Genomic DNA, 18,695 nt, shown 5'->3' with positions numbered 1-18,695 from the left:
AGGATTTTTTAAAATCCTGAGTCCTTTAGTAAAAAAAAAAAATAGAGGTATGGAAATCACACTTACAACACTGAGTATGCTTGGCCATCACTTTGAGATCCACTGTTTTAAAATGAGAAGTAGTTCCTGTATTCAGCCATGTCTTAAGCTCCGATCACATTCTAAGCAGTTTAATAGTGCTGGGAATACATGGATGGATAAAATACAGCCTTCCTTTGGAATATCGTTTTATACTTACAAAGGTAGATGGCTGGTAAACAAATTACAGTAAAACGTGAGAAGTTATTTTAATAGGTGTGTGTGCAAAGCCAAGAAGAACATCAGGGAAAGTCTTTAGGAGGTAGAGATAATTATCCTGAGACTTCCAGCAGGCACAAACCTCTCAACCACAGGTGGGGGAGGGTGGTGTGTCCTCGGTGGGGGGAACATTATGTATGAAGCTAGAAAAGCCTCTAGAAGCTGTCTGGTATGGCTGGACCACAGGGTTCTGGGGAATTGAGGAGAACAGAAAACGGGGTGGGGAGACAGATCTCTAAAGTACTAAAACTGGATCATGTGCAGCTGGTGTAGGAACTTTTTTCTACCATAAGTTATACCAACAAATGTTGGTTATTAAAAAAATACAATACTCAAATACACACAAGCAGCCTGTAGCTCATGAAGAATTCTGTCCTCAGTGATTCCTTGAATGTGTCTCTGAGCACACATCTCAGGAACAGATTCCCCAAGCAGCTCTTCTGTCTCTCTGTATTTGTTTGTTTCCTCCACAACCCTCGTGTGTTGAACCCTGCTGTGCTCACGCCCTTGTCCTGTGTTTTTGGACTGCTCCATGGCACAGAGCATTGTGTCCACACCCCAGGCTGGGCATGCGTGTGTTTTCGGGGGTCCAGCTCACAGGGACCCCATCTTCTCCAACCTGAGCTTTTCCTACAGCCTTCCAGACAGTGCCCATGGGGATGTAGTAAGTGCTGTGTATGTGACTCTGAGTCATTCCAGAAGGCTCCATTTCTCATAGTGTCGTGGGCTATTAGTTGGTGGTATGTGAAAAGAGATTTTTCTGATCAGATAAATTTAGAGAATTCTGAACTGAAAAAGTCTTTAGAAGTTTTAGAATGTCTCAGAGCCTTTAAGTAACCGTATTCTTATTTTTCAAGAGGGGCTTAAACTTACCTGACCCTGACACCCTTAATTTCACAGGCCATCTCACTGGAATGCTCTGGGAAAGGCAGCTTTTAGAGGCTGTTTCTGCCTAGTTTTTAGGCACCAGCCTATTTCATCTTCCTGTGTGTGCTGATTCTATTCTCACACACTCAGTAAGATCCCCTCATCCATTAAAATCCACACAGAAACGTCTTTAAAAATTAATCTCTACCGAATGAAATACTGCTCTGATGGTGGAATTCCAGGCCACAGCAGGCACGTGGGATTTAATATTACGGGCAGGGGTCCCCAGCCTCTGGGATCTAATGCCTGATGGTCTGAGGTGGAGTTGATGTAATAATAATAGAAATAAAGTGCACAAAAATATAATGCGCTTGAATCATTCTGAAACCATCCCCCACCCCAGTCTGTGGAAACATTGTCTTCCCCGAAATCGGTCCCTGGTGCCAGAAAGGTTGGGACCCACCTTCTCAGCCTCCATGTTTGCCAAGTAACCATCCCAACCTTAGAACATTTTCTAACACGGCATTTCTCCTGATTCCTCTCCTCCATATAGTATCATCTGTTTTGACTCTGACCACCTCCATTTGTCTTCAGTTTGCCTGGAATGCTTTCCTAGCTTCACTTCTGCCAAACTGGCTTAGTCAAAGTCTCTCAGTCATGTCTGACTCTTTGCAACCCCAAGGACTCTACAGACCATGGAATTCTCCAGGCCAGAATACTGGAGTGGGTAGCCTTTCCCTTCGCCAGGGGATCTTCCCAACCCAGGGACTGAACCCAGGTCTCCCACATTGCAGGCAGATTCTTTACCAGCTGAGCCACCAGGGAAGCGCATGTGTGCTGGGTGCTTGAATTTATCAGATCAAACTGGCTTAGCTCAGTGTTAAAACAGTCTACCCTGGTCTCTCTTCAGTTACTCCAGATTCAAATGCATGTACGATAGGAGCCACCGTCTTGCCTAGTAAGCCGTCTTACTGTCTTTCCAATGGAATGGTAATTTTCCTCGTTATTTATGTGTTGATTCATATTTCATGCATCTATGTTTTCAAAACTCCTTCATCCATAATTGCTTTTGGAAGCAGTTCTTTTACCACACATGTTTGACCCTTGTAAGGTGACTATAGTAAAGTTTTACCACAACTATGACCTTGATTGGTTTGTTGGGCTCAAAGTTATGATACTATCCATGAACTAACAGGTATTTCTAACCTCCTTACACATTTTAGCTTGAATGACTACAACCGCCGAGTCACCTTGTGTAATGGAACCTATGAAGGTTTGTTGAAAAGAAATCAAATGGGAAGAAACAGTGAAAAATTGCCAACTTTAAAAGACATACAAAATTGCCTGTCTCTCAAGAAGTTTGACAGTCCTCCTTTCTTCCAGAACTCTACCCTCAGTTTCAGGTTGGTGCTCTGATGTCTATATTTTACTGTCCTTTTTAGATTTCCATGCTCGTAGTTGTAATGAATGGGAAAGAAAGCTAGATGTTGGGAGACATCAAAGCTCAGTAATAGGGAAGCGCTTTGTAAGAGGATAGCAAGGCATAGTGTTACCTATCATTAATTGTTATTTAGTTGCTTAGTTGTGTCTGACTCTTTTCAACCCCATGAACTGCAGCACGCCAGGCTTCCCTGTCCCTCACTATAATTAAGAGCTTAGTTTTTATATCTTCTAACTCAGCTATTCAAAACCACCTTTTTGCATTTCTAATTTCTATACACATATAAGTACAGTCTTCAGAACCACGGTACCTCACCAATTACATAGAGTATTTAAAATATATTTTCTTGTGTTCTTTCTTATTTTTTTCTGCATTAATGAAATATCAGCCATAGACCTTAACGTTTGGTTCTGAGATCTTACAGGAGTAAAGAATCCGCCTGCCAGTCTAATAGACAAGAGATTTGGGTTTGGTCCCTGAGTTGGGGAGATCCCCTGGAGAAGGAAACGGCAACCCACTCCAGTATTCTTGCCTGGGGAATCCCCATAGACAGAGGAGCTTGTAGACTATAGTCCATGGAGTCACAAAGAGTTGGACACGATTGAATGAATGAGCACATGCACACAGACTAAATGCTACTCAGATTTCAGCACAGCAACATTAGGATACTTGAAATTTAAAGGCCAACTAATAATTTTCTCCCTCTAAAAAGATTGTAAGAATTATGAGAAATAATTATGTAAAAATAAATAAATAATTATGTAAGAATTATGAGAAATGGCTATGGGCTTCCCTTATAGCTCAGTTGGTAAAGAATCTGCCTTCAAGGCAGGAGACCAGGGTTTGATTCCTGGGTTGGGAAGATACCCTGGAGACAGAAATGGCAACGCACTCCAGTATTCTTGCCTTGAGAATCCCATGGACAGAGGAGCCTGGCAGGTTACAGACTATGGGGTCGCAAAAGTTGGACCCGACTTAGGGACTAAACCACTATGTGTGGCTGTAAGTAAGATTTTTTAAAAATTTGTTTATTGTTTATTTGGTTGCACTGGGTCTTAGTTTTGGCATGTGGGATCTAGCTCCATGATCAGGAATCGAACCCAGGCCCCCCTGCATTGGGAGCATGAAGTCTTAGCCACTGGACCATCAGGAAAGTCCCTATAAATACGATTTTAACAAGCATCTTTGAAGATCCAGAAAGGAATGCAGATAGATTCATGGTTTTCATGACTAAACCTTACAGTAACTGTTCAACTCTGAGCCCCTTGTGTTGCTCAATTGTGTCCAACTCTTTGTGACCCCATGGACTGTAGCCTGCCAGGCTCCTCTGTCCATGGAATTTTCCAGGCAAGTAATATTGGAGTGGGTTGCAATTTCCTTCTCTGGGGGATCTTCCTGACCCGAAATCAAACCCATTTCTCAATGTCTCCTGCATTGGTCCCATTTCCCTACACAATCTGAAATTAAAAGACTATTACCTAGGCTGGAAACAAAAAGAGAGCTTTCTTTGTCAGTTCATGACTCTAGTTGCTGAAATACTGATTTCTCTCAGGAATGCCCTGGAAGGGTTTGGCAAAGCAGATGGGACCCTGGACTCTCAAGTGATGAATTTTCATAATCTGGTTCATTCCTTCCTGAATGGGACAAGCGCTTTGCCACATTCTGCTGCCAATGATCCTGTTTTTGTGGTATGTTCAAAGACTCAGACCGGATGAAAAATATTCTAGATAATGTATTGGATTTATTTGCTTTTCAACAAGATTAAGGTTTGGTGTGTGTTTTATTCTCTGTGTGAACAATAGGATGTATGCATATGTCAATTAATTTTAGTCTATACCATACGGGTGGTTAGAAAGTGTTTGAAGTCCCCTCAGCCATGCTTTAGAGATGGTTGGTTAGCTTTGGGATGACCCTGGATGGGAGTGTGGGCAGCTGTGACCGGCGCACTAAGCGCAAGCGGCCGAGAGGAGCTACCCCACATCCGAGGTCAGGGGCAGGAGCCGGGAGGACCCCATGACCGAAGGGCGGCGGCCAAGAGGAATTACCCCACGTCTGAGGTCAGAGGCAGCGGCCGAGAGTGCCAGACTGCGACGGCGCAGAAACGGCTGAGAGGAGCTACCCTGTGTCTGAGGTCAGGGGCTGCGGCCGGGAGGAACTACCCCATGCCCCCAAGCCGGAGGCCAGGGGCGGCAGGCGGGAGGAGCTACCCCACACCCCCATGCCAGAGGCCAGGGGCGGTGGCCGGGAGGACCAACCCCACGTCCAAGGAGCCGTGGCTGCACTGGCGCAGGAGGGCCTAGAGGAGCTATCCCACGTTGAAGGTCAGGAAGGGTGGCGGTGAGGAGATACCCCTCGTCCAAGGTAAGGATCAGCAGCTGCCCTTTGCTGGAGCAGCCATGAAGAGATACCCCATGCCCAAGGTAAGAGAAACCCAAGTAAGACGGTAGGTGTTGCAAGAGGGCATCAGAGGGCAGACACACTGAAACCATACTCACAGAAAACTAGTCAGTCTAATCACACTAGGGCCACAGCCTTGTCTAACTCAATGAAACTAAGCCATGCCTGTGGGGCAACCCATGATGGGCGGGTCATGGTGGAGAGATCTGACAGAATGTGGTCCACTGGAGAGGGAATGGCAAACCACTTCAGTATTCTTGCCTTGAGAACCCCATGAACAGTATGAAAAGGCAAAATGATAGGATACTGAAAGAGAAACTCCCCAGGTCAGTAGGTGCCCAATATGCTACTGGAGATTAGTGGAGAAATAACTCCAGAAAGAATGAAGGGGTGGAGCCAAAGCAAAAAGAATACCCAGCTGTGGATGTGACTGGTGATAGAAGCAAGGTCCAATGCTGTAAAGTGCACTATTGCATAGGAACCTGGAATGTCAGGTCCATGAATCAAGGCAAATTGGAAGTCGTCAAACAAGAGATGGCAAGAGTGAATGTCGACATTCTAGGAATCAGCAAACTAAAATGGACTGGAATGGGTGAATTTAACTCAGATGTCCATTATATCTACTACTGCGGGCAGGAATCCCGCAGAAGAAATGGAGTAGCCATCATGGTCAACAAAAGAGTTGGAAATGTAGCACTTGGATGCAATCTCAAAAACAACAGAATGATCTCTGTTCGTTTCCAAGGCAAACCATTCAATGTCACAGTAATCCAAGTCTATGCCCCAACCAGTAACGCTGAAGAAGCTGAAGTTGAACGGTTCTATGAAGACCTACAAGACCTTTTAGAACTAACACCCAAAAAAGATGTCCTTTTCATTATAGGGGACTGGAATGCAAAAGTAGGAAGTTAAGAAACACCTGGAGTAACAGGCAAATTTGGCCTTGGAATACGGAATGAAGTAGGGCAAAGACTAATAGACTTTTGCCAAGGAAATGCACTGGTCATAACAAACACCCTCTTCCAACAACACAAGAGAAGACTCTATACATGGACATCACCAGATGGTCAACACCGAAATCAGATTGATTATATTCTTCGCAGCCAAAGATGGAGAAGCTCTATACAGTCAGCAAAAACAAGACCAGGAGCTGACTGTGGCTCAGATCATGAACTCCTTATAGCCAAATTCAGACTTAAATTGAGGAAAGTAGGGAAAACCACTAGACCATTCAGGTATGACCTAAATAAAATTCCTTATGATCATACAGTGGAAGTGAGAAATAGATTTAAGGGCCTAGATCTGATAGATAGAGTACCTGATGAACTATGGAATGAGGTTCGTGACATTGTATATGAGACAGGGATCAAGACCATCCCCATGGAAAAGAAATGCAAAAAAGCAAAATGGCTGTCTGGGGAGGCCTTACAAATAGCCGTGAAAAGAAGAGAAGCAAAAAGCAAAGGAGAAAAGGAAAGATATAAGCATCTGAATGCAGATTTCCAAAGAATAGCAAGAAGAGATAAGAAAGCCTTCCTCAGCGATCAATGCAAAGAAATAGAGGAAAACAACAGAATGGGAAAGACTAGAGATCTCTTCAAGAAAACTAGAGATACCAAGGGAACATTTCATGCAAAGATGGGCTCGATAAAGGACAGAAATGGTAGGGACCTAACAGAAGCAGAAGATATGAAGAAGAGATGGCAAGAATACACAGAAGAACTGTACAAAAAAGATCTTCACGAGCCAGATAATCACGATGGTGTGATCACTGACCTAGAGCCAGACATCCTGGAATGTGAAGTCAAGTGGGCCTTAGAAAGCATCACTACAAACAAAGCTAGTGGAGGTGATGGAATTCCAGGTGAGCTATTTCAAATCCTGAAAGATGATGCTGTGAAAGTGCTGCACTCAATATGCCAGCAAATCTGGAAAACTCAGCAGTGGCCACAGGACTGGAAAAGGTCAGTTTTCATTCCAATCCCAAAGAAAGGCAATGCCAAAGAATGCTCAAACTACCGCACAGTTGCACTCATCTCACACGCTAGTAAAGTAATGCTCAAAATTCTCCAAGCCAGGCTTCAGCAAGATTTGAAGTGTGAACTTCCTGATGTTCAAGCTGGTTTTAGAAAAGGCAGAGGAACCAGAGATCAAATTGCCAACATTTGCTGGATCATAGAAAAAGCAAGAGAGTTCCAGAAAAACATCTATTTCTGCTTTATTGACTATGCCAAAGCCTTTGATTGTGTGGATCACAATAAACTGTGGAAAAGTCTGAAAGAGATGGGAATACCAGACCACCTGATCTGCCTCTTGAGAAATCTATATGCAGGTCAGGAAGCAACAGTTAGAACTGGACATGGAACAACAGACAGGTTCCAAATAGGAAAAGGAGTACGTCAAGGCTGTATATTGTCACCCTGTTTATTTAACTTATATGCAGAGTACATCATGAGAAACCCTGGACTGGAAGAAACACAAGTTGGAATCAAGATTGCCGGGAGAAATATCAATAACCTCAGATATGCAGATGACACCACCCTTATGGCAGAAAGTGAAGAGGAACTCAAAAGCCTCTTGATGAAAGTGAAAGTGGAGAGTGAAAAAGTTGGCTTAAAGCTCAACATTCAGAAAACGAAGATCATGGCATCCGGTCCCATCACTTCATGGGAAATAGATGGCGAAGCAGTGGAAACAGTGTCAGACTTTATTTTTGGGGGGGCTCCAAAATCACTGCAGATGGTGACTGCGGCCATGAAATTAAAAGACGCTTACTCCTTGGAAGGAAAGTTATGACCAACCTAGATAGCATATTCAAATGCAGAAACATTACTTTGCCAACAAAGGTTCGACTAGTCAAGGCTATGGTTTTTCCTGTGGTCATGTATGGATGTGAGAGTTGGACTATGAAGAAGGCTGAGCGCCAAAGAATTGATGCTTTTGAACTGTGGTGTTGGAGAAGAGTCTTGGGTGTCCCTTGGACTGCAAGGAGATCCAACCAGTCCATTCTGAAGGAGATCAGCCCTGGGATTTCTTTGGAAGGAATGATGCTAAAGCTGAAACTCCAGTACTTTGGCCACCTCATGGGAAGAGTTGACTCATTGGAAAAGACTCTGATGCTGGGAGGGATTGGGGGCAGGAGGAGAAGGGGGCGACAGAGGATGAGATGCCTGGATGGCATCACTGACTCAATGGACGTGAGTCTGGGTGAACTCCGGGAGTTGGTGATGGACACGGAGGCCTGACGTGCTGCGATTCATGGGGTCACAAAGAGTCGGACATGACTGAGCAACTGAACTGAACTGAACTGTATGGGAGTTTACAGTTCAGAGGTGGATTCGTAAATTAGCATAATAAGATTATTCGTGCATGCGTGCTAAGCCGCTTTAGTCGTGTCCAACTCTTTGCAACCTAGTGGACTATAGCCTGCTGGGTTCCTCTGTCCATGGGATTCTCCAGGCAAGATTACTGGACTGGTTTGCCAGGCCCTCCTCCAGGGGATTTTCCCAATCCAGAGATCAAACCCGCATCTCTTACATCTCCTGCATTGACAGGTTGGTTCTTTACCACAAGTGCCACCTGGGAAACCCTAATAAGATTATAAATTATATCATAACTTAACATGAGCATGAAGAGGAAGGATTTTTCATTGGTAGAATGAGCAGTGTTGAAGGTAAGTGGTGGACTAGAAGGACTGTGCATATGCCATGACCCTGGGATGATGCCCACCTACCTGAGGTCCAAAATTCTGTTTAGTGTTTGGTCCTGGCCCCCTTCACTTCGCAAAGGACTGACTGAAAATGAGCTGCTGTTCTTGCCATCAGAGGATCAGAAATGTGGACTACTGGTCCCCACTTCTAATAAGGTGAGGGGTTATCTGTAAATCCTCCATTGTCATCTGTGCTCTTCTGTAAGATGCCTGCCTTGTTCATTGGTTCTAATTTGATATCTCACATCACTTTCAGGCTATCATTTCAGCCATCAGCAATGCCAAATATTTCCATGTCTACCTTCTTTGCTATCTAGCTATTTATCAATAGTATACATCTCTAAATTTTTATTAAAACATACATTTTTAATTTGTACATAACAACCCTTATTAATAAGGAAGAATATTACAGTACTCTTTACACAGTACTCCAAAATATTATGTGAATAGCAGTCCTCTGACAAATTGAAGATTAAACCCAAACCTTTCACTCCTACCAAAGGTAACAGTGGTGATGGCTAGTAATTTGATTTTCGGTCCTAAGTTTCAAGGATTGCCAAATCTTATCTCCTTATTTTGAGGAAACCCACTAAGTGGGCTTCTCTGGTGGCTCAGTCAGTAAAGAATCCATCTGTAACGCAGGAGACATGGATTTGATCCCTGGATCGGAAAGATCCCCTAGGGGAGGAAATGGCAACCAATTCCAGTATTCTTGCCTGGAGAATTCCATGGACAGAGGAGCCTGATGGGTCACAGTCCCACCTCAGTGGGGTCTCAGAGGGTGGGACATGACTCAGCAGCAGTATTTTGAGGAAACCCTACTAAATCTGCAGGGCTTTATGACATTTTTCTGTCAATGACCAGATAGCACATGTTTTAGGCTTTGCAGACAAGATGGTCTCTGTTGTAGGTGTGCAGCCTTTGCCGCTGTAGCAGGAAAGGAGCCATAGACAATACATGAACAAGTGAGTGTGTTACCCAAAACTGGGATCATCTCTTGGTGGATGTTTAGCCAGAAAACACAGCCAAGCCAAAGATCAATTGGGAGAAGGAAGGATTTATTACTTACAGCAAGTAAGGAGAACATTTGGGGTCTTTCCCAAAGCAGCGTCTCCTGGAGGAATAGCAAAATTGGGAACGTTTTAAGCTAAGGGTACATGAATATTCATGAAGGGACTTGTGCATAGGAGAATTCAGCATAAAGTGAACTGAAGTGAAAGTCGCTCAGTCGAGTCTGACTCTTTGCGACCCCATGGACTATACAGGCCAGAATACTGGAGTGGGTAGCCTTTACCTTCTCCAGGGGATCTTCCCAACCAACCTAGGGATCAAACCCAGGTCTCCCGCATTGCAGGCAGATTCTTTACCAGCTGAACCACCCGGGATTCAGCACAGAATTGGAGCGAAGGTTGACAGAGTCCAAGCTTTAGTTGGACTTAGCTTTAGTCCCAGCTTAAGTTTCAAGTGAGAAAAGGTTAACATCATCATCTCCTAGGCTCCACTCATCTAGTGGTTGAGGGTTTAGATTCTTCAGAACAGCTCAGGAAAGTGCTTGAGGCTAATCTTTAATATTAAAACAGAACGGAGAGTCTTTACAACTGATGTGTTACCTTTGCTATAGTTACTTCTCTTGTCTGGTAACAGTCAATTTGTTTTTTTGTTCATTTAAAATCTTCATAAGGCTTGTTCAAGGGCAAACACTGTGGCCAGGCCTAGATGGCAAAATGGTTTAGACTTAAAATGGTCTTTTTTATGTCAAAAAGCTATATTTGGTTCTTTTCTTTCAGACCATCCATCTCCTATCTGCCTACAAGTGTGGTGTTCTAATAAAACTTTATTTACAAGAATAGTGAGCCCTGTTTACCCAGCAAGCTTTAGTTTGTCAACCCCCGCTGGAAGGGATCAATGTCTTCTGTGTAGTACAGATATCTCTTCAGTCATCTTTCTCTTCCTGCTCTAGCTGGAAGCCCACATTATGATTTTGTGGACGTGGGATTCCGTGACTTACATTAGTTGAAAGACACAAGATGTTTTATCATCCTTGTCTTCATTACTTTTAATACCTTTAATATTTAAAAATTTGTTTTCCTTGGTATAAGTTATGTGCATATAAATAGACAAAAAGCCACAGCCTTTCTTTGAAGGCACAGAAGGAGTAATGTTTTGGCACCAGTTCCAGAACTCACTATTACTTTAGGCTATTGACAAAGAGTTTCATGTTGAAGCCAATTCAGCTTCAACAATATTGAGACCCAGGTGAAAGCACTTAAGGTTACAGAGTTATGGCTTCTGAAATTTCAAATTTATGCAAACATATTGCATATGACATTTATTAAATTTGTTTTTTGTGAAATCTCTTCAAGCAAGAGAAACACACATTTGTATTCGATCGAAATGAGTATAAGAAGGTGTCATGTTAAAACGCAGGAAATACTCTGAACCAATCTCTGAAATTCTAATTTTAAGGTAATTGAAGGAAATGCACACATTTATCATGGAAAGTAAGATTAGGTCACAGGAATGCTAAATAGTTCTGTTTTCAATATCAAATTTGGGTGTAACCTAGAAAAGAAAAAAAGGAGGGAAACCAATAGACTGCAAAGTTAAATAGTTAACTGCCATGAAAGAAACTATGTTAGAGGATTAATGACTTTGTGCCCAATTCCTAAAGAAAATATTCTTAACGATGTATTTGGATTACTAATGTACCTCTTAGTAAAGGTACATTCGGCAAGTTTTAATTCTTGGTGGGGAGATTAATAGGTTGCACAGTTAATAATCACTGAGTAGCTCATGTGTCTGTTCTTTACCTTTTACATTAAAATTCTAAATGGAATAAGACATACCAGCAGCCTTATTATCATTTATATTTATTTCTTTTTTTATTGAGCTATAGTTGATTTATTTACATATATTATTGTATATATTATGGGCTTCCTTGTGGCTCAGCTGGTAAATAATCGGCCTGCAATGCGGAGACCTGGGTTCAATCTCTGGGCTGGGAAGATCCCCTGGAGAAGGGAAAGGCTGCCCATTTCAGTATTCTTGCCTGGAAAATTCCATGGACTGTATAGTCCACGGGGTCGCAAAGAATCAGACACGACTGAGAGACTTTCATTTTCACTTTGTGTATATTATATATGTAACTGAATCACTTTACACCTGAAACTAATACAAATGTGTGTATATGTATATATATATATTCTTTTTAAGATTCTTTTTATTATCGGTTATTAGATTGTTACAAGATGTTGAAAATAGTTCCCTACGCTATACAGTAAATCCTTACTATTTATTTATATTTCTTAATAATGACAATCATTTGGATAAGAGAGAAATTTAAGAATATAAAGCAAGAAAAGAGAAAATGAGTTTTTTTTGTTGTATTTTGGCTGTGCCATGCATCTTGCGGGATCTTAGTTCCCCAGCCAGAGATCCAACTCGTGCCCCCTGCAGTGGAATTTCAGAGTCCTACCCACTGGACCACGAGGGAATTCCCAAAAATGAGCTTCTAAAAATGAAGATCTAATGGACTACACCAAGTTAAGCCTGTAAAATCTTGTCTGACTCTATTTTCCTAAACTTCAATAAAATTAATAGGTCACAATAGCAAGTATAAATATTTCTGAATTATTATGAGTTAGTTGAAATTTTTTAAAAAAAGTATATAGGGCCTTGCTTTTCTCCCCTCAAGAGCACTTAAAAATGGATCTACTTTATTTATCTTTTTTAAAAGGAAAAGTTGTAATTAGACAAATACCTTGAGTATTGAAAATAATGTTGTTTTATGTCAATTTAAAAATTTTTAACCATTTAATGATTTTTAATTATTTATAATTGCAGATATATTGGCAAAAATATTTTAAAGTGCCTATAATTCCATTTTAATATTCTTGCTTATTTCCTTTCATATTCTTATATGTTTGACCGTAGCCAATATAATGCACATATTTTCTGAATGTTATGTAGTTTCCTAAATTTTTTAATTTAAAAACTTTATAACATATAATGCACATAACAGGTTCAAATGAAAAAGGCATAAAATGAAATCCCTTTATCAATATCAGCTCCCAGCTATCCATTCTCATTTTTCTTTATTCTTCCAGATATAATTTATAAATATACAAGCACATTATATATTTCTTTATATATTTCATTATCCAAATGAAAGTATACTATAGACACTTCTGTGACTTTTACTCTTTATTTGTTTTACTTATTTTAAACACTTTTCTTTTAAAAGGCTGCATGCTGTTCTGTGGGCTTTCCAAGTGGCTCAGTGATAAAGAATTTGCCTGTAATGCAGGAGACACGGGTTCCATTCTTAGGTTGGGAAGATCCCCTGGAGGAGGAAAAGGCAACCCATTCTAGTGTTCTTGTCAAGAAAATTCCATGGACAGTGGAGCCTGGCAAACTACAGTCCATAGGTTCACAAATAACATGGGCATGACTGAGCACACACGTATGGTATTCTCTAGCATGAAGTGAAAGTGAAAGTGAAGTCGCTCAGTCGTGTCCGACTCTCTGCGACCCAGTGGACTGTAGCCTACCAGGCTCCTCCGTCCATGGGATTCTCCAGGCAAGAATACTGGAGTGGCTTGCCATTTCCTTCTCCATCTCTAGCATGAACTCACTGCCAAATTGGTCTCCTACTGATGGATGTTTAGGTGGTTTCTCATCTTTTGGTTTATGAACAATTCAGCAATAAATGAACATACAGGATAAGCGAGAGAATTACTGGCTGAAAAGTGAAATAAATGCATTTGAAATTTGGTAGATATTGCCAAATTGCCCTGTGGAAGGTTGAATGATTTTTTTCCTCTACCCAGCTACGTAGCAGAGGGACAGCTCCTCCACTCTCTCTCATTAGCCTGGTATATTATCACCTTTTCCAATTTTGCCAATTGGTAGGTGAAAATACTTCAGTGAGTTTCATTTTCATTTCTTTTCTTCTAAATGAAGTTCAGCATCTTTTCACATATTTAAGGAACCTTTTGCATTTTCTTTTCTGTGGTCTGTCTGTTCACGTAGGATAATGAGTTCTGGGAAGAGAAAAAAAATGAAAAGTTCTTAAGAGAATTAGGACTTCCCTGCTGGCTCAGGTGGTAAAGAATCCACCTGTGGTACAGGAGACCTGGGTTCTATCCCTGAGTTGGGAAGATCGCCCGGAGAAGGGAACAGCTACCCACTCCAGTATTCTGGCCTGGAGAATTCCATGGACAGAGGAGCCTGGCAGGCTGCAGTCCATGGGGTTGCAAAGAGCCGGACACAACTGAGCGACTTTCACTTTCACTTTCAAGAGAAATAGTGAAATGCTTTGTTCTCTATGTAGTAAAGTGAAAGTGGCTCAGCCGTGTCTAACTCTTTGCGAACCCACGGACTGTACAGTCCATGGAATTCTCCAGGCCAGAATACTGGAGTGGGTAGCCTTTCCCCTCTCCAAGGGATCTTCCCAACCCAGGGATCACACCCAGATTTCCCACATTGCAGGTGGTTTATTTACCAGCTGAGCCACAAGGGAAGCCCAAGAATACTGGAGTGGGTAGCCCATCCCTTCTCCAGGGGCTTTTCCTGACCCAGGAATCGAACTGGGGTCTCCTGCATTGCAGGCGGATTCTTTACCAACTGACCTATGAGGGAAGCCCCCAAAGTTAGCAACAAATAAAACATCCTCTTTAAATATTTTATTTTTCTTGGAAACCTAATACTCTGTTCATGTAAAAATGTGTTCTTAGGGGACTTCCCTGGCAGTCCAGTGGTTAAGACTTAGCCTTCCAATGCAGGGGGTATGGGTTCCATCCCTGTTCGGGAGCTAAGATCTCATATGCCTCAGGCCCAAAAATCCAGAACATAAAACAGAATATTGTAACAAACTCAATGAAGATTTAAAAAATGGTCCACATAAAAAGAATCTTAAAATTTTACTGTGTTTTCTAGGGTTCACTAGCTTAAGGGAAGCTCACATTATAACTAATACCACATCCAACCTCTGCATCAGTGGTTAGGTATGTAGGTTAGTTAGTGGTTAGTACTCGGTTGATGTGCAGTAAACTCTTGTGAGGAGAATATCAGATTATTGAGCACTTATTACTGTGTCACTAGACGCCATATAAACATAATTTTTTAACTTTACAAAACTGTGTGTGGTAAATATGGGGACAATAAAGCTCAGAGAGGCTAAGGGGAGTACAACACCCTATATAAGTGGCTGAGCAGAGATTATAAGAAAAGTTTTCTACTCAAAAATTTCCCCACATTGAGTATTCCAGCTGCAATTTTGCCTTTTGTCTGTTTAGACAGTTCTTCCTCTGATCCCTTCACAATTGCTTTCATGACCACTGAGGACATTTTGTCCTGTTAGATCATGTTGATGGGAAAGAAAGTGAAAGTGAAGTCGCCCAGTTCTGTCCGACTCTTTGCGACCCCATGGACTGTAGCCTACCGGGCTCCTCCGCCCATGGGATTTTCTTGGCAAAGGTACTGGAGTGGGGCACCATTTCCTTCTTCAGAGGACCTTCCCGACCCAGGGATGGAACGCAGGTCTACCTGCGTTGCAGGCAGATGCTTTACCCTCTGAGCCACCAGGGAATTAACACTAACTGGTGAAGAGGTGGGTCTAAATGATTTTGCTTGACTTTTGGAAAGATAGGGCATTGATTTTATCATGAATAAGGATTCATGTTTTTAAAATGTCACATTTATTTTATTGAGTCTATGTGTTTTTAAATACCTGAAATAGACAGCTGCTAATTCCTACCATCTTGGTGAGTTTTGCAAGAGCTGAGGTACCAGCAAGGGTGGCTGGCCACCTCCTTGGGGCAGGATCTTCCAGGATGTCAGGGTTTCCATAGGCTCAGTTCTGGGCAGGGGGTGATTTTATTTTTCTTAACAATTGAAAAGCTATAATAATATTTAATTAAGTACAAGAAATACTCTTGACTGAAGTGTATATCACACATTCTATCATGATATACTCTTATTTATTTTCTTTATTGAAGTATACTTGATGTACAATATTGTATGTTACAAGTATACAATTTAGTGATTCCTAATTAAAATTTTAAAAATTATACAGAAGTGGGTTTCTTTTTAATATCATTTTACTTTATTTTAATTATTATTTATTTATTTTTGGGGGGCTGCACCATGTGGCTTGTAGGATCTTAGTTCCCTGACCAGGGATCAAACCTGTGTCCCCTGCATTGGAAGCTCAGAGTTGTAACCACTGTACCATCAGGGAAGCCCTGATTCACAATTTTTAAGGATTATACTACACTTAGAGTTATTTAAAAACATTAGCTATAGTCCCTGTGTTTTACAGTATATCCTTGTAGCTTATTTTATAAATAATAGTTTGTAAGGATGTTTTGATCTTTAACTTGCACATGCTAAATGGTTAAATGGAGCTGAAAGGGTTCTTTTCAAGTCTAAATTTTATAAGGATAAACACATAGTCTATGCAGAAGAATTAAACCTAAGAGATGAACTGTATACACTTCATTATTGATGAATTATGAAGAAGGAAATGGCAACCCACTCCAATATTCTTGCCTGGAGAATCCCATGGATGGAGGAGGCTGGTGGGCTATAGTCCATGGGGTTGCAAAGAGTTGGACATGACTCAGCAACTCAGCACATTGACGAATTAAGTAATATAATGGCAAACCATAATATATATACATATCTAAGATGGTTCTAGCATTGATTGAGTTCCTCTCTTAGAGCTTTGGAGGCTCCTTAGCCTCGAATGGCCTGGGAGTATCTCAGTTCCTATTTAGAATCTCTTCTAACATCACCCTGGTCTCTTTTCAATCCGTATTGTTTGCCTATGATATATGCCAAACTGGTCACATCTTTTAAAGCTGACATATTAACAGCAGAACTCTCCTGTAGTCCTCTGTTTGCATCTGTTCAAAATTTAATGCTTAAACTACAAGCTTTCTTTCTCAGGGATATCGCAGCTGAATTCCTAATGATCTTGCTATTTCTTTTATATGCATATTATTATATCTTGTATACAATGTATATGATATAATTATATGTATACATATGTGTATTTTGTATACAATGCTATCATACAAAGCTATGCAGAAAGGGTGCTTTCCTTAGGTAACTCTTCCAAACTGCCTGAAAAAATACCTTCCATTCTGTCTGCTCAGGATGCAATGAGAGAGCAGGTAGAAAAGGAGAGGGAAAGAAAATTATAGTAAAATGAGAAACACCATCTGGGCTTAGCACTGTCCAGGAGACTCTATTGTTATTCAAATGCCCATTTTCTCTGGTGGTTTCTTGTCTCTCACTAAATGTGCTGCCTATGGAGTACTCACCTCCCTGTGGGAGAGCTTAAGCTAAGCTAAGTCATTTCAGTCGTGTCCGACTCTGTGCGACCCCATAGACGGCAGCTCATCAGGCTCCCCCATCCCTGGGATTCTCCAGGCAAGAACACTGGAGTGGGTTGCCATTTCCTTCTCCAATGCATGAAAGTGAAAAGTGAAAGGGAAGTTACTCAGTCGTGTCCGACTCTTAGCGACCCCATGGACTGCAGCCTACCAGGCTCCTCCGCCCATGGGATTTTCCAGGCAAGAGTACTGGAGTGGGGTGCCATTACCTTCTCCGGTGGGAGAGCTTAGTAGTCAGCTAAGTAGAAATTGAGTGTTATGTAACTATTTCAAGCCTCTTACGTATGGCTTCTTTAGGTATATAAAACCAACATCTTGGCTATACCATGCTTCAAATCCTTGATAGAAGAAGCCAAGAATAAATAAGTATTCCATAGCAATCTTGCTGTAGGCACAAATACTCTTCTTGTGTCAGAGATTGCACGTGGCAGCAATCTGAATTTTCAGTCCCCTAAGTGAAGTTTGGCTTCCTAGGTGGCTCAGTGGTAAATAATCTGCCTGCCAATACAGGAAACACAAGTTTGATCCCTGAGTTGGCAAGATCTCCTGGAGAAATGGCAACCCTCTCCAGTAGACAGAGGAGGCTGATAGGGTACAATCTATGGAGTCACAAAAGAGTTGGACACAACTTAGCGACTAAATGACAACAATGACAAGAGAGAAGGTTGTTAGTAACTTTATCCTCCAGTGATCTTGAGAAAGATATGCATGTTTTCCCTGTACTTTATTAAGTTTCTTTATGCCTCTAAGCACAGTATTTGTTGATCAATTGCTTTCTTCTGCAAGGTTGCATTAAAAATTTTTACCTTGAAAGCCCATGTAATCACATTTTATTCAATACTGCTTTGCAAGTTGAAATTTAGCATTATTTTTTCCTTCCTATACCTATGTTTACTTTGTTGGAATAAGATAGCCTAAGTTTGTGTACCAAAATTTGTAACCTCATTTCTGAGGCACTCAATTATTAATGCTAAAATATAAGTATAAATCTCTATAGCAGATAGAAGGCAACGGCAGTTTACTTTTACTTTGCTTTTGCTTTTATTTATGCCCTCGAATTATGTTTACAGAGATAGTAGCTTATTTTCAACCTGTGTTCAACAAAGATGGGGCTTCCCTGTTGGCTCAGATGGTAAAGAATCCACCTGCAGTGTAGAAGACCTGGGTTCGATCCCTGGGTTGGAAAGATCCCCTAGAAAAGGGAATGGCTGGGAAATCCCACAGACAGAGGACCCTGGCGGTCTGTAGCTCTTTGGGTCACAAGAGTCGGAGATGACTGAGTGAATAACACTTTTCAACAAAAATACCACTGGTTTATCAAAAGCAATTCAGGTTATTTCATTTAGGAACAATGTTCACAACTTTATCAAAAATACCTAGGCTCCCTGTTGCCCTGCTTCTCTTTCTAGCCTCTGGATACATTGTTGCTCACAGAATTTTGTCTCTTGCCTATTTTGCCTCTCCTTGGCATATGCTGGCCTTTTTTTTTTTTTTTTTTTAAACTACATTCTATAAATTGGTTCATCTGTATGTAGTTCCTATTAGAGCTTTTATTGGATAATGTTTAATGGCTCATCTGAGACCT

The 18,695-nt window shown here is 41.4% G+C and overlaps 1 protein-coding gene across 1 annotated transcript in view; it reads left to right on the top strand.

Moving 5' to 3' along the window:
• DCT (dopachrome tautomerase) overlaps window positions 1–18,695 on the top strand; it is a 39,969-nt gene that overhangs the window by 12,734 nt on the left and 8,540 nt on the right. The window contains 2 exon segments of the mRNA NM_001012666.2: window positions 2,388–2,567; window positions 4,158–4,293. Coding sequence (NP_001012684.1) covers window positions 2,388–2,567; window positions 4,158–4,293 — 316 coding nt within the window.

The sequence above is a fragment of the Bos taurus genome, chromosome 12, assembly GCF_002263795.3.
Source record: "Bos taurus isolate L1 Dominette 01449 registration number 42190680 breed Hereford chromosome 12, ARS-UCD2.0, whole genome shotgun sequence".
Taxonomy (NCBI): Eukaryota; Metazoa; Chordata; class Mammalia; order Artiodactyla; family Bovidae; genus Bos; species Bos taurus.
This window is presented reverse-complemented; position numbering and strand designations above follow the sequence as displayed.